We start from the raw sequence: 17,388 nt of genomic DNA on the forward strand, positions 1-17,388 counted from the left end.
GATTTCAATAAAAGATTGAATCCCTAAACTCAGGACAAATCTTTATGGAAATTTTAACACTAGAAATTAATAAAAAAAAATGCGAAAATGAAGCAATAAATACAGTGTAAAATATTATTGAGAATGTTATATCTCCTTTGGGCACTCTATTATATATATTAGATATCTACAAGGTGTATCTATAATGAAAAGCCCACATATATGAGAACTTCGACTCTGTGTTGTCAAATAAAATATAAGAACTCCAACATTTGGTTAATTTACGAGTGTCATTTATTATATAGCTTTGGTTTATATAAATAATTGATTAATTGTATTAAATCGGCTATTATCATTACATAGTTTTGTCGATTTTTTAAATATGCCGATTCAAAAACTGGCAGCACTGTTTATCATATCTGTCGATTTTTATAAAATGGCGTCAGCCGAGTTCTTAGAGCAAGCACTGTCCACAGACGTTGACGAGAACGCAGTAAACGCGATTGTTGGTACACTTGAAAATCAACTGGTGACGTCCGTACCGTCGGTATCGTCACAGAACAATATTGTAAATGTTATCCCAACTAATAATAATAACACTTCTTGTCCAAGTTCTATTATTGGACATAAAATATATAACAAGGACCGCAGTGATGGTGAAATAGATGGTGCTAACTTTCAATCATCTGTTCCAAGTGCGTCATTCAATGCGCCAACCACGTTTTCAACACAAAGAAATCTGAATCAAATGTTATCCAGCAATGCGGATTCTCTCAGTTCTGAATATAATCAAAACCAAATAGACAGTCGTACAATTGCCCATTCTATAGCCAACGGCACAGTAAGTTTTCCTGCGTCTCAAGCGCAGGTAATACACAGTGTTCAAGGCGGAAGTATCCCTCAATCAGTAACCAAAACAATAACAATGCAACCTCCATTAGTTATAAAACAAGGTACCACGACTGGTCAAGTCAACATGCAGACTGGAATGATGACTGTGCCCATGACTGTAAATTCTAGCATGCCAAATTCTATTCCAAATGTTATGACCATAAATAAGCCAGGAACACAAAATGTGGTTGTTACTACTCAGAATATGGGGACAGCACAACCTGCTATCATTCCTAATGTTCAAATACTCAACACGCGGCCTGGGGCGCCTGCTGTAGCAGCGCAGAAATCGGTTGCCACAGTATCGCCTAGAGTTGTTATTGGAACCCCGCAAGTGGTTGGTGCAAGAGCAGCAGTACCTGGTGTAAGTCTTTTATAATTATAGTTCAATCTTCACCAAGTCTTTAATAAACAGCTTTTGTGAAAATATTTGTAATGACACTATGTAAATACATGTATGTTTTTTAAGTAATATCTCAAGTTTTAACATATTACAACAAATTGGCTTTTTTTTATTCAAAAGTATATATAATGTTGATATCAAATATGTCATAAGCTTAAAATATCTTTCGGTGATTGAAAACTAATTCTAATGCCAAACCAGTGCAAATTACTGCATGTCTGGTTTCATCATCTTACATAGGGCCTATATAGATTAACATGATTGCAAATATTAAGAACTTTCTCAATTCTTATTCATGTTTACACATTATAGTAAACTCCTGTTTATCTGAACTGATATGGATACAACCCTTTAGTATAATGAAAATTTTGGATAAACCAAAGTCATCTAGTTTCACACATGAAATAGTTTTAATTATGTTAGTATAGCAATATGTGATCATCAAACATGTATCTGTTGTATGCTATTGGTATAGATTATTAAAATATAAAAGTTATCTATATTACACTAGTCAAATATTATTTCATTTTACATAATATAGTTTTGAATCAATAATTCAAAAAAATATTTTCAATAAAGTAATTTTTTTATAAACATGTTGTCGATAAATGGAAGTTTACTGTATTGTCTTTTAAATAACATAAATTTTCTTCTTTTAAGGTTAGCGTTTCATAAATAACACCACAACCTAAAATTATTTTGTACCAGTTGATTTTGATAAATTTAAACAAACTAGAGACAGAAAGTGTACACTAAATATACCTGAAAATGTTAATTTAAACTATTAAGTAATGTATATAAATAAAAATTGATGTTCAATTGATACATAATCGGTAAAGTAAAATATTTCCATAGCTACTTTGTTGATTATTTTATCACCTTTGAAGAATACATAAGACACAAAGCAAGAATTATTATCAGAATCATATTGGCATATCCATTCTTCTATCATTTAAATTAAATAAATTAGTGTTTCAGTTTTTTGTTATAATATTCTGGTGGTATTTGGGTTTCAGTAGAATCAGACATCAATATTAATTTTCAATTGGCTATATACATAGAAAAGTATAGATGGAATACTGCAACCAAGTAATTTAATCTTATACATGTTTTATTTCTTCACTATAAAAAATAATAAGCCATGGAATGAAAAGTGAGGCCAAGTGTAATAATATGAAACACATTACATACACACTTTTCACAAACCTGGACAAGTATGCCAATAACTTTTGGATATGTAACTTCTTTTTCCAGATTTGAGGGCAATAATTATATTTTTTTGTTTCATTTATAAAAATGCCAATCGTAGATCCTTGTAAATTTTATTTATGTTTTCCTCAACATGTTAAGTAAAAAGATACACTCGATAAATACTCACTTGTGTAAATATCCTGTTATATGTACTAGGTATTCATATTATTAATTGCTCTAACAATTGATGTTGCAGGGCTGTCAGATGTGTGTCCATGCTTAATTAAACTTACATCTGCTGAGTTACATTTTATACAACTATTGGCTCATATCTGGCAACACTTACATGTCATGGCAGCTTCACCTCTATATGTACTTGAGATGATGGAACTGTAGCAATTAAAGAATATTTCAATCTCATATTTACTCATGCACACTATGTACATTCATTTTAAATATTACAGTTGTCACCTTCTAAGTTTTGTCATCTCTGGTGCTTATCCAAACTGTAGATAAAGTCAGTGTTAACTGTCACATGCATTTCACAGTCATCGTTCATTACCATATCCTTTGATGTGTATCTAACAAATGACCCGCTTAATCATTTGCTCGGTTTCTGAAACCATAAATTGCATATAGTCACAAAATCGAAATTGAAACGAGCGTTCATTTTTAGATAACGCTGCAAACACTCCAAAGTCTTCAACAGGGGCAGCAGGGTCATTTGTTGTTAAAGACAGAGAATGGTCAATACCAGCTGTTGCGGGTCGGTCCGGCGCCCGCCGCCAACACACTAACGGCGCCCCAGCCACAGACCCTCCGGCTGTCGACTGTGCCGGCAGTAAGTAGGTCCAATGGGGACCGGAAATTGGACACAAGTCCCTCTCCTTAAGACACCCAAACTTGTCCAATTTCAATTTTGTCATGCATGTTATGGTGGTGGTGCATGTAAGGTATTCTATTAACCAGGTAAGACAGGAACTTAATATCATTTTGTAATAACTATTAACTTTTCCATTAGCTTGATTTGGCAACAATGTCGAGCATGCAAATGATTCCTAGAACTAATGGGTAACATGGTTTTACATTATAGATTGTGTTTGTTTTTATTATAAGTATTATATTATCTTGCCATTGGGCGTATTTTAAGTTACCCATTGATTTAAATTAATATATTAATCTTATGTGCCGATTGCTATTCCTTTATCTAGCTTAATAGTAAACAATCAATTTGTATTTAGTATACCTACATTTATTTCTTAAAAGTAATGATCCCTTGGCTTTGCTTTTAAATATTTTGTATTCAGAGTAATTCTACACAATAAAAACTTTGTGCCCAATATATATATATCTCAACCACAACGCATGAAAAATGTTTAGGGTCATATTATAATACTAATGTTAGTATTTATTTCTATTGAATATGTTTCCTCTTTGATTATCTGTTATCGTATGCTTGGAATATAATGACCAATGATAAAATCGAAAGAAAGAAGTGTTAATACATCACTTATAACTCGAGAATGACTGAACGGATATCCAGGACTTTGTTTGTTGTTGCTTGGATAATAAATCATAAATAAATTTGGGAAACATGATAAAGCCTACCCGCACTCGGCCAGACCTGGGGTGAGCAGCAAGTATGAAATGTATTTAAACCGCCGTTCTTAAACACAAAGGATGTTCTTAATTTGACTATTTTTTTTTTTGGTTTTAATGCTCGTGAGATTACTTACTCTGTGAGTTTTCTGCGATTCTTTTTGTGATTGATAGTAAATTATTGTCATTTGGTCCCAGTGTAGAATTTGAAACGCGAACGCCGCTAACATTTTCTGTAAAAAATTGAAAAAATAATAGTTTTTATTTTCATATTGACCTCGAGTTCTCATGTTTTTTTCATGTTTCGTTATGTTATGCATTTCTATATAAGCATTTTAATTACGATTTGGAAGAGCATTGCTTCATGTTTAAATATCGATGTTTGTGAAGCGAAATGTAGGTGAAAACAGCCTTCTCTTTCTAGTTAAACCGAGACTTTTTCCATCTGGGATATAATATTTAGCACCAGACATCAGACAATACGTCCAGTTATCAAAAAATACGAGTACTTCGCTTCAACCCCTATAGGTTTACATGCACGCGTCAGTGTATTTCATTTCTTTTCTAATTCCAAAGCTAAAAGAGTTCAAGTTCATGTGACGCTAGTGTAGCTATAGCTAAGATGTATGTATGTACCTTTCGTTATCTTTCCACGAGACAGTTGCTAATGGCAACGCGATAGATCGGTCAAGGATCGGGCTGCATTTGACATTAGTTGAAGATGAAGTGCGCTCGTGTAAAGTGCATAACAATTTAGCGTCTCGTTTCAGTTTTTTACAATTGTTTTGCTGCATTTGTTCAAGTAAATATCTAAATTGTGGCTCATCTTATATACTTTCTCCCATAAAATTGTCCTTAGTAACGAAGTTGATGTAAAGTACAGTGTACCTGTTGATTGTGGACATACCCATAGTCCGGGACGCGTAATACACACAAATGTTATTTATAACCACTTCCAACCCTCTATCGATTTTGCACGATTCGGCGTACGATGCATATCAGTATCCATTAGTGGAGCAGGATGTAATTGACGAAAGTAGTTAAAAGTAATTTGGCTCGCAATACAGTTTACATGTTTGGGGTTTGATTTTTCGTTTAATTCTTGAATCGTGTGTTTTGTTTTCGATATCATGCGTGGAAAAATTGATTTTTGTATATGTTTCGGTTAGCATCCGGGTGTCGTGACGGTGTCCACAAGCGTCGCTGTGCCGACTCAGATAGGGCAGATGCCATCGGGTCCAGTGGCAACGCCGGTGGCTGTATCGTCAGTTTCGACTGTTCAAGCGTCTGCGCCTGTGCCACAGCCGCCCCTCGTTACTACACAGGTAAATTTTTATATTCTGTTTATATAATTATTGTGGATTATATGTTTTTTGTTCCATATGGCGTGTTTGTTATGTGAAAACAAGTTTACTTAATGAGCTGTATATAATTTATTGTAATTGTAATGAGAATTTTTTTTCGATGTTTTCCAATCTCTGTTTGGAATTGCGCAGGAATTCTTGGTTTTGTGCAAGTATCAACCACAATTATGCGGGAGTCACGACGCATACAATCGCTTGTATATATTCCATAAAGATAAATGAAAACTGAGGAACATTGTGTATTGCATAAATATTTAAAAGGGCAATAGATCACGGAAGCCATTGTTATGGGATAGATATTCTGAGAGCTTATCTCGTGCAATAATTTCACTTTCGTATGTTTTTCTCAACTGTTAGGCACAAGCAAAAGGAACGACGCAGTTTCATAATCATCGCTAAACAGTTCCTTTTTCTTGAAAATTCACGTATATCTTGAAGATTTTATATCATCTCTATTTGTTTACCTCTCTTTTAAATCTTAATTTTCTGGATCTATTCATGAACGTTAAAGATTATTATACCATATTGCCCTTTCTATCGCACTGAACGAATATATCTAGAAGCTTTCAAACTACAGTATAGTTTAGTCCACTTGTCTATTCTTACCCACATTTATATGATGATGTCCCTTCTCCAGAAACCACTAGACAACACGAAGGAGAAGTGCCGGAACTTCCTGGCTAACTTACTGGATCTGTCCAGCAAGGAGCCGAAATCGGTGGAGAGGAACGTGAGGAACCTGATCCAGGAGCTGATCGATGCTCAGGTGGAACCGGAGGAGTTCTGCGATAGGCTGGAAAGGCTGTTGAACGCGAGTCCTCAGCCGTGTCTTATTGGGTTCTTGAAGGTATGTAGGAATGATGAATAATTTCAGATATCATTAAAATGGTGACCGGAAATTTTAGCGCTAAAATGTTTGTTATATTTCAAGCTTTTTCTTATGAACGATGTAACTTTTGTATAAATAAAAATATCAAATATATATGAACATTTTCACAAACCCTTATATTATTTACTCAAGTTAACGTTGAATTCTGATACAAATTTCCGATTTCTATGATACAAATTCATTACCTTCGTTTATTGTCTAGCGTCTTTACATTTAATTTTTCACCGGATGACGGCGATAGTGCTCTAATCAATTAAACGATTCACACGCTTGATTGGACTAAGTCCATTCGAGATATTTTACAAGCAATTAATACCTTATATCGTTTTGATCAGTATATCGCAATAGTGTTTTATTCGTTTCAAGTGCCCTCTTAATCATTAATTTTGAAAACTTAATATAGATCTGCTTAGAACGTATTTAAATGTATTTAGATTTTCAACGAATTCTTTAGGTAACATGAGGATGACCGCAGTGAGCCGTTTTCTTATATATATTTAAGGCTGATTCCAAAACGTTTAAGGTTCAGGTTTTTTACTTCCGGAACTTACTGCCTTGGCTACGCCCATTCATTAACAGCTTTCGTAGTCCTATGCAGAAATGTCTAAATGTGTGTTTCATCGCAATCCGTGCATCGGATCGATAGAACACGTTCGAATATTGTTCTAGTCTCTAGTATGTATCAATTGTATAATCCACAGAAGGGACTACAAATACAAAGGTACATATGTTTCACAGAAAAGTCTGCCTCTGTTGCGCCAATCAATGTGCACCAAGGAGTTAGTGATAGAGGGGATCAACCCTCCGTCCCCGCACATCGCGTTCTCGTCGATACCGCCGCCAGCGTCGCCGGCGCAGCCCCAGCCGGTGGTGGCCACCACCAACATGCAAATGGTGAGTGTGTTAGCGTGTGTGTCCGCTTGCAGCTTGGATGGTGGGTCCACACGGAACCGCGGGCTTGAGTCATGCTTGCAACCGTTATGCGCAAGCCTCATCGATACACGACTGCGGGCCGGTTTCACCATAAATCGCATACAATATTTAACATTGATAAGCGGAAATCTTGGTGGGAGAAAACGGGTAGCTGGGATAAACTGTCGAATTGATGATACACAAATAAATTATTACTGAATTTTTTAATTGAGTAAATTACGTAAACGGGTTGGCAAGTTCGCAGTTTCGTGTGGAACGGATTTAAGGGTGCTTGTTTTACAGCACTATAATATATTACAGTCGTTGTACTGTAAATAAATAGATAAAGCTTGCTCAATGAGAATGGGATGTTGGAGTTTTGTAAGGTGTTTTTGTAGTGGGCTAAACTAAACTGACAAAACTATAATTCTATACCTAATTGAAGAATAATAAACTAAAATTCTGAAATTCTCTATTATTTTCTTAAGTCCTTTAAAAATGTCTTATTTACAATAATATAATAGTTAAAACGCGTGTTATATCCTTTCCCTAAGTAAAAAAGTCGAGACGATAAACTTGTCAGATAAACAGAACGCGTAAAAGGCTTCCGACGACACTGTCCCTGCTCGTCTTAATACTAATGTTATTAGAGAAGGCAATAGTTTATAGGCGTATATGCATCGTGATCTTAGAAACTTAGACACATACACAAGATTTTTATTAGATATTTATAATTTGCATTGTTATTATAGGATTAGAGGCGAGGCGGGTACTGCACCTCATTAAAGTTTTAAAATGTCGATCTTCTGCAAAGTTTTATGTGTAATTTTGTAACAGTTTTTGAAGTTTTATACCTGCGTGTACTCATGTACATGGTATATTTATATGAATACTAGCTGCCCCGGCAAACGCAGCACAATGAGATCAAAGCCATTAGGTACTAGGTAGCAAGTGGGTATGAATTCATGGGTATGAATGAAAAAATAATTCACATAAATTGGTTAATAGAGGTTCGAAAACCGTATAAAATCTGTATAATCATGATAAAGAAATATATGTATTTGTTATTTTAATGTGTTAATATAGGAAACGATCATGGTTTGGCTTGAATGGAGCGAAATCAGGGACGCGAAGGTTCCACACTCGCACAGAAGATATGTGTTTATAACGTGATGATGGCATGCGCATGCTACCGAGTCCCGTTCCATTTCTATGTTCCCGTCGTCAAGCCCATCCTTATCACTTACCCCTTTAAAGCGGCCATTGTATGTGCAAACCTCATCAAAATCTATAGTCGTGGTCGCTTACTTATCAGGCGACCCACCACCTCATTTGTCATAAAAATAACATTTTTATGGAATTTTTTGCATAAAGGAAACTATACAAAATACGACTCTAGGATGGTGTGTTCTGCGCTTATAGATTTTACCGCTTCAGCAGTTTATGTATCTACCCTATGCCTTTTGTCTATATCAAGAATTATAGAAAAATTTCATGGCATCTGCTCTCAAAAACAAGCCACCAGGATTGGTGTGCGACGATACCTACTACCGATACATAATTTTTTATTCAAGTAGGTATTTTAGCGAATTATACAAAAATTAGACAGATGAGACATCGGTAAGGTCAGCAAAAATCCAATCTGTCCACGGATATAAGTACAATTGGTGCATCATGTACGTATAAATATATAAAACGATGCCGCCACAACAGTATCAATTTCTTAGGTCTTGTAAGGAATTGTAGAAAAAAATTCATGGCATCGGTAAGGTTAGCAAAATCTGTCGCTGGTTAAAATAAGCCTCCACATCCACATATATACTATATGCATATATAACACGTGCCGTTGTGGCAGCTTGACGACGAAGAGGGTGGTACCCCCACACTCACGACGCTCCAGCCCCCGCCCGCGATGTGCCTGGCGGGGCCGCCGTCGCCGAAACTAAACCTAGTGCCCGTACAGCCGCTGACGCAGGTTGGTTTGCGTACCCTCGTGCGTTACGAACAGTCACCTCGGGATCTACTATGAACGATTTATGCGGTTTATGCGTTAAAACAATAACGGAAAACGTATAGAAATGTTTTAGTGGATGAGTGAATCGAAGCTTAACATTGCGTGTCAACGGGTATAAGTAATTTTGTTGTGTGTATATTTGTCGATATAGTTTTGAATTAATGGTATACACATAATGGACGATAGGAGTTGTCTTAGATTAATGTAAATGTTTCGATTTTTTTCGGCCAATTGAGTTGTTAATGGTGTTTGTAAAGACCGGACGTAATAAATGTTTTCATTGTCTGTTGTAATAAACAATACCTATAGCAAACTGTGTCACAAATAAGTTTATTAAGAGTATAGCGTTATTAATAATATTTATTAAAATTTTGCACTGCGAATGTCTCTATAAACATTTTATAATAGATTCAAACATTATTAATATTCACTTCATGATGCTATGATGCTACATACACTATTTTATTTAAAGAGTTCACTTTTCGTTTCATGAATATAAGATCAGAGCGAAAGAAAATTATAGTAAGAAATCGAATCTTGAATTGTGAGTTGACCTAGTCAGTGAAAGGAAAAATATATCGAAATCGGAATAAAATTCAACCGAATTTAAACATTGGAAGAAATATTACCACGAACAAAATATATTGAATGTAAACTATCGAAGCGTACGAGGGTAACACATCAATGTTATGAGATATCGTCAAGTCCATGTTAAAGTTTATTGGCTCAGATGTTTTTTAGTTCAGCTTTTTAAAGTTTAGTAAGTAGATAGATTTTATCGGGTAATTTAGTATGTTATTTGGGAATGAATTTTTTATCGTTTCAGTTCTTAATCTGTTGCTTTCTCGATCACGCACTGAAAAAATTTTCAATAATTTTTCATTTTTATTTCTATCATTGTAAGACATGTTTTTATTGATACGGTTAAGGGAATAGTGATATTAAATGTTGTATTTTGATAGTCGCGATGTAATAAATGTTGTATCTTGTAAGTGGAAGGATATGAATATAAGCCGACTGGTATGAAATTCTCAATGTAAACAGCCATCATGGTCAGTTTTTGTTGCTTACTTCGAGAATACACCATGCATGTCACATGTGCTTTTGTCTGTTATTCCGTTTGTTTTATTGCCTGTACACAAGCTTACTTATCATCCGAATACTAGACTAGATAGTAATAAAAATTACACACTTAAAAAACCATGATGATTTTAAAATGTACTTTCTTGTAATTTACTTATCTATATATAATGAGATAGTAAGTAGACCAATTCTGTACATTATATTTTAGTATTTTTATATAAAATCAGTGATTGTTATGCATTATTCATGTGTCATAGACTCCAAAACTATTGTTGGTATTTTTTCTGTTTGATGGGATATCCGCCAATCACTTAGTGAAAACGTCTGCGGTCTGCCCAGAGGTTTTCACGTGTGTTAATAAAATTTTCTAGGGTGGTAGACAGTGGTAACCAAAAGACGTAACCGGGAGGTATAAAAATAAATTCACGAATATGTCATTAAATGGCGTGTCATTAGATTAGTATTTAAAAATAAAATGGAGGTTCTAAAAAGGTTTTTGCTATAATAAATATTTGACAAGTAAAACGCCTCTAAAGCCCTAAAAAATTTTAATAAATTCTGTAGTAGACGCCAAGGAAAAGCTGATTTATAATAATTTATCCATGTATTACTCTGTGTATTCGTTTTGGGATACGCATAGGTATTTTTAAATGAAAATACAATACAATCTAGTGTTATCATCAAATTTGTTTAGTATTTTATATCCAACCGATCATTTATGCAGCAATTTTTTGAAAAAAAGTGTATTCATAAATGCCATAAACAAATAAAAAAGAGCAAATAGGGTAATTTTTCTTAATTTGTGCATTTTGATAAGCCTACATAGATGTACCAGACAATGAACAAAATATATAATTATACACCTCTGTTAATTAAATATTATTACCTTATCAGGTGTTTTTTTTTTATCGGTAATAACTTTCTGTAATTCTTTAGTACTATCTAATTTAAACAGCTTTTAAGTGTTTGCATGATCAACTTACACGTTCAAATATTTAGCTCCTGGCAACATTGTTTTACAGCTGTCGTTTAAAATAAATCTTTCAATGGTTGATGTTTGCTTCTTGTACCAGATGTAGTTGTCTCTATTATCGTTCAATGTCGTAAAAATATTGATGAAATAAATACTTTCGTACTGTCGGATGTAACACATGCATTTCAGCAGTTTAATCCTTCGTTATTCTTGCAGCCGAAGCCAGCAACTAAACCGGGTAGCTCGATAGCTGTGTTGCAAAATATCCCACTGCACACGAAGATCAATGTAACTAAGGTCGGCAAGACAATGACAGTGAACAGTAAAGCCAATTTCACGAGGCCGGGCGGGCCCTCTGCAGCGCTGTCCACCGTCCTCACTGGGAAGTCGGTACTGAAGGACAAAGAGAAGAAGTCGACGTTACAGTTCACTCAGCCGTTTGGTGACGACAAGATGACGGGTGACGATGACATCAATGACGTAGCCGCTATGGGCGGTGTCAACTTGGCTGAGGAGACGCAGAGGATCCTCGGCTCTACGGAGTTGATTGGGACACAGATCAGGTAACATAACTTTATTATCTTACACGGTTGAAAAAATAATTACGCTACAACCTGTGGTACTCGTGTGTATCTATTAATTTCCATTATGACTCTAAAATATCTCAGAACAATTTATTAGAACATGATTGATATGATTTTACCCCTATTCATTTTGTCCAGGTTATTTCACCCATGCCCATTTCCAGGTCCTGCAAGGACGAATACCTGGTGCCCATGGGTCTGATGCAGAGTCGCGTCAAGGCGATCGCCAGCAAGCACGGGCTGGATGAGCCCAACCCTGAGTTGGCCGGGCTCATCAGCCACGCGGTGCACGAGAGACTCAAGAGCACAGTGGAGAAGTTGGCGGTGATCGCTCAGCATAGAAGCGATCTGCTCATCAAGGTATACACGAAAAGAGTGATTGTGGAAGATGGTGTAAATATTGTAAAAAACATTGTTCGGAGTCAGTTTTTGAATGAATTATATTGGGTTAGCCCTGTTTTCATATTAGTTTGTATTTACGTTTAGGTTATCCTATTCTGTCTCGTAGTTTTGTATACCAATTTTTATATTTGCAATAGTATGAAGTAGCCTTTTGATTCGAAGTGGTTCATCATTCATATTAAAAAGCAATTCATTACTAAAACTTTTTGGGTTGATACAATTAAACAAATAAATCAAGCCCTTATGATTCATGTAAAAATCAGAAGATCTTAACGTACAATATTCTCACTTCTGAACTCCTATTCTAGACGGACTCCCGCTACGAAGTGACGCAGGATGTGAAGGGCCAGCTCAAATTCCTCGAGGAGCTGGACCGCGTGGACAGGAAGCGGCGCGAGGACTCGGAGCGCGAGATACTGCTGCGCGCGGCCAAGTCGCGCTCCAAGAACGAGGACCCGGAGCAGGCGAAGCTGAAGGCTAAGGTGCGGTGGCAGTTTTGGGGTGATTTATACTACTTTAGATGGCATCGGTGTGGACCCGGATGAAGCTGAAGGTTAAGGTGCCGAGGAGCTTGGGCTGTTGGTACTACGGCGGAGATTGTTCCGACGATGGTCGCAGTCGTGCCTTTTTTTTGTGGAGAAATCTTGCATGGGTATCTATGCAAGATTGCTAATACCCCACTGTGTTCCGTCGAGCCGCATAAGTGAAGGGGCCACTTGTACTTTTGTACCCGTGGCGTATAACACGGGTTGGATTCGTCCGCGATCCTCTCGGCGGTAGACCTGCAGGCCAGCTACAAACTTAGAACGGCTTATTTTCCAGTTCTAACCTCCTGTGGGGTGGGAGTCATGACTCCTAAAAATAGCAACGTACAACATCATACAATTTTTAATTTCATTATATATGAAATACATACATAGATTTTATCGTTTTTTCTATTAACTTTTGTACATTGGGTGTCAGTTGTTGCATTTTCCTGCTGTAAAAAGTCACGTTAACTTTAACTGTTGTCCGATATGTATATTTTTCATCGCAAAATGCTTAACGTAATCTACCAACAGGCCAAGGAGATGCAGCGTGCTGAACTCGAGGAGCTGAGGCAGCGTGAGGCCAACCTGACGGCTCTGCAAGCCATCGGGCCGAGGAAGAAGGCGAGGATCGACGGCCAGGGTGCCTCCGACAATACCGTCTCTGGAGGTGGCAGCGTCACCGGCTATGTGAGTGTCTAGAATCTGTTAATGTAGTAAAATCCCCTAACAATAACTTGAACTTACAATTACTATACTATATTTAAATTTACAATTTTCAACCTTTCTAAATAGGTTTAGGACACATTGAATTTTCGTCATTATTTTTTTCGTATAAGATTCCGATTTGTGAATAACAATTATAATATAGAAAACAATGAATAACATAGGGAAAGTATTTGATTTACTTAACTAAATTGTAATTATATAGGAGACCTGTATACAATCAATTTAGTTGTATATTATAACTATTTACCACAACAACATTAACTAAAATGTATTTTCGTACATTTAGCCCGGTCGCAGTCAGCTCGCGCTGCGCACGCGGCTAAAGCGCATCAACCTTCGTGACATGATCTTCCTTCTGGAACAAGAGAAAGACACTGCACACTCCACCATCCTGTTTAGGAGCTATCTTAAATAAATCATTTGTTAATAAATATATGTTTGTAAATACCAATCTGGATATGTATATAACCTTTTTATTCAATAATTTCAACTTCGCTATGCAAGCATCTCAATATACTGGAATTGGTGTTGATTTGTTTGAAATGGCCTGTACAATCCAGTTCTGTGTGGAAGAGATTGTTTGATGACTCGGAACTGTGTAAATATGTAAATTTTGATTTTAGTAATATTTTTTTTTATGTTGTTCTTAATATTAATCTCGTATTCGTTTGTAAAAATATTATTCAGTATGTATAAAAATGCAAATAAATATTGTTTTTAACGTTAAGATTATTGAATAGCTTTATTTTATTTTTTATTAATTTAAATGTAACTTGATATGATATGACTTATTCTCTATTGATGAGATTGTCTGCATGAAACAATCGGCACTAAATGTAAAAATTGTATAAATATTAAATTATATTTTATGTGGAACGTAACTATAATTGTGTTTTTGTCACTTACATCATAGCTTAATAGACACCATTTCTAAAACAAATGTAGGGCCAATACGTTTTACTTAATTCCACACGCGCCTGTCTTTGTTTTTATTTTGACCACTTACCAAATAGTATCTACTAGGTTCGTATCAACACAATCAAACATCAAGTGTTCATCAAACAAAAACTGATGTCATCATATCATAAATTATCATATGTCATCATACATTGACACTGCTAATTCCGGATACGCTAATTACACCGCACTCCTGTGCACCTCTGTGTGTTGACTCAAATGTTTCTTTATAGAAATAACTAGCTGCACCCGGCAAACGCTGTTCTGCCTTACTCTTATCATTTAGGGGTATGAAAAATAGATGTTGGCCGATTCTCATAGATACCGGATAAGCACAAAAAATTTCATCAAAATCGGTCAAGCCGTTTCGGAGGAGTATGGCAACGAAAACTGTGACACGAGAATTTTATATTAGATGACACAAGGTGTCTACAAGGCTATGATGTCGTTAGATTTTTATATTTTTTTTTTTCGTTAAAAAATAATAATTTTAAAGGTGTCTATAGCATGTGCAAAAAAACAAATGAATATTGTAACGGCATAGAGGTTTATAAGCTAATTATGTAATACGAATGCCACTACGGAATGTCCTATATATCCACATTTTCTTCGCATGGTCACAACTAGATATAAGCAGTATTATATTCTCACAGCTCAGACGGAAAAGGACATTGCATGAGCAGTCCTTCACTGGTCTACTTTTCCAAGTGTTTGTATATCGTAGAAAATATTACAGTAATTTACAATATTTAAACAATTTACTATGTTTATTAAAATGTATAACGAAATTTCTAAAATAATATTTACATAATCAAGAATATTACTTACTCTGCAATTAATATGTAAAATTAAAAAGAAAAAGTGAACTAATATGCGTATATCTGTATCTAGGAATTATTTTATGTAATACTAGCCGCTCGTCCCGGTTCCGCCCGGATTGTCGTAGTGTTTGTAGCTTTTAAGAATTTCAACAGAGACTAAAAATAATCTAAGCGGGGACTAAGGGACGTAACGTGATTTGTAGGGAACGACATGCGTGTCCATACAAAATGTATGCATGAAAACGAGAGGCCAAAAGCGGTATTTGTGGTTGAGGCCGGTATCTGTTCAGCCTTTTTTAGGTTATAAGTAGTTTAACTATCACGATCTGTTTATAAATGTAACGATAGTTAAATTAATAGATAATTAGAAATTTTAAAAATATTTCATATATCAAATATTGCATCAAAATAATAGCGATAATTTTCTGTCCGAATCTTAAACCATCACATTTTCAACCGACTTCGAAAAAGGAGAAGCTTATCAATTCGACTGTATTTTATGTTTGTCCTGTTTGTTACCTTCACTCTTACATCTTTTTATATTTAAGGCTGCTCCCTACCATGTGGTCCCATTTGAACTTAGTTTTGACAATTTGAGATGGTTAAGATTTTTTAAATTATTATGTAATTTGACAAATATTAATTATTAATATTAATGTGAATGTTTATAATCTTAATGTTGTTTAAGATTGTATGTCGCGGTAAGATTGTAAAAATCGCCAGACTATAATCTAATGCGCGAGATTGCTGTCAAACAGTGTTAACAATTTCATGGCGTATTTACATATTCGTCTTCGCTGTTCGGCGCGTTGCTCGACCCTTGTATTCCACGAAACATCAAATATGAGTGTTGACGCGAAACACTCTTCGCACATTTGTCCTCCCTTAAGGGGAATAGCGAGTAAACTGCGCCATTATTTGTAATAGTGATTTCGACGAGATATATTTTTGACTCAGTTCATATAGTGCTTTTTTATGAAAATATTTCATATTGCTAAGATATAAATAATAAGTAAAGCTATTATCCAATCTGTAATTTTTTATATGTTCTATATAACTGTTTAAGGCTTTAGGTACATATTATGATTCCATTTGTTAATGATTTTGTCTGTCTGTAGATATTGAATAAAGTTGTGTAGATTTTTTACGGTTCGTTTTATTTAAATGATAAAGCAATTTATATAAAAGGGTTTATATAAAAAATAGCTAACAACTATTTCTACTTTTTATCTGTAGATAACCTAATTAATTTTAAATTATCCTGAAGATCTTATCCTTTTAAACAAGTTACATTCAAAATATCAAAGTTTATGAGAAAACAGAATGTCCTCATAACTTAATATCATTCTCAATCAAATATTTTCATATTGAGTATGTACCTTATGTTTGTAAATTTTAAATTCAGCACTAGGTACATTGGATTCCCATTTCCCTGTAATTGAGAACCCATATAATGTTGCGCGGGTAATAAGGCCTGTGGAAGGCGGATGGAAATGATTAATAACTCGCTAGAATTTGCAACATAAAATTATAAAAGTAAAATATTTCTATTAGTAAGAATATAATTCATTATTACTTATTTAAAATTTAAAATCTGAAATAAATAAATTAATGTTCTTTCCAAAAAGAAATAATTTTCGACGTATTCAATTAGATTAGATTTTTTTGTGACGAAATATCACATATATTATATGCAACCACGTAATATATTGTGTATGCAACTTGCAAGCCCCACCAAACTAGCTCAGATTAACAAAACTGCAGACAACCTTATGCATACAAAAAGAAAAATACTGGTTTTTACAACGCACACGCCACAACGCAAATAATAAAGAAAAAAAATTGAAATCACAGTCAAATACTTTAATTTCACTTGAATACTTGTAGTTAATAAAGTGGATTTAAAGTTATGTTGTGTTTTAACAAATAAATACTATAAACTGTGTAAGTATAAGTTTTTAAAGTTTTTGTACGAGTCTGATCTTACATCTAATCAAAAAGATTCTTATATTATGAGAACTTTTCATTTTTAAAAATTTTATATTTGGCAACACTTTAAACCTTATGTTT

The 17,388-nt window shown here is 34.8% G+C and overlaps 1 protein-coding gene across 3 annotated transcripts; it reads left to right on the forward strand.

Annotated features, from left to right (window-relative positions):
* The first annotated feature begins 415 nt into the window (after positions 1-415).
* On the forward strand, positions 416-16,465 carry LOC119835468 (transcription initiation factor TFIID subunit 4). 3 transcript variants are annotated; one of them, XM_038360296.1, is made up of 11 exons: positions 416-1,234; positions 3,141-3,305; positions 5,233-5,388; positions 6,065-6,274; positions 7,055-7,210; positions 9,084-9,203; positions 11,515-11,861; positions 12,047-12,242; positions 12,593-12,766; positions 13,346-13,501; positions 13,827-16,465. In XM_038360296.1, the coding sequence occupies exons 1-11, from the start codon at positions 416-418 to the stop codon at positions 13,953-13,955; spliced, it is 2,628 nt and encodes an 875-aa protein (XP_038216224.1). In that variant the 3' UTR covers positions 13,956-16,465. The 3 variants fall into 3 exon arrangements, with proteins under 3 accessions (XP_038216224.1, XP_038216225.1, XP_038216227.1); XM_038360297.1 differs by lacking the exon at positions 9,084-9,203; XM_038360299.1 differs by lacking the exon at positions 3,141-3,305.
* The last annotated feature ends 923 nt before the right edge of the window (positions 16,466-17,388 follow it).

The sequence above is a fragment of the Zerene cesonia genome, chromosome Z (assembly GCF_012273895.1).
Source record: "Zerene cesonia ecotype Mississippi chromosome Z, Zerene_cesonia_1.1, whole genome shotgun sequence".
Lineage (NCBI taxonomy): Eukaryota > Metazoa > Arthropoda > Insecta > Lepidoptera > Pieridae > Zerene > Zerene cesonia.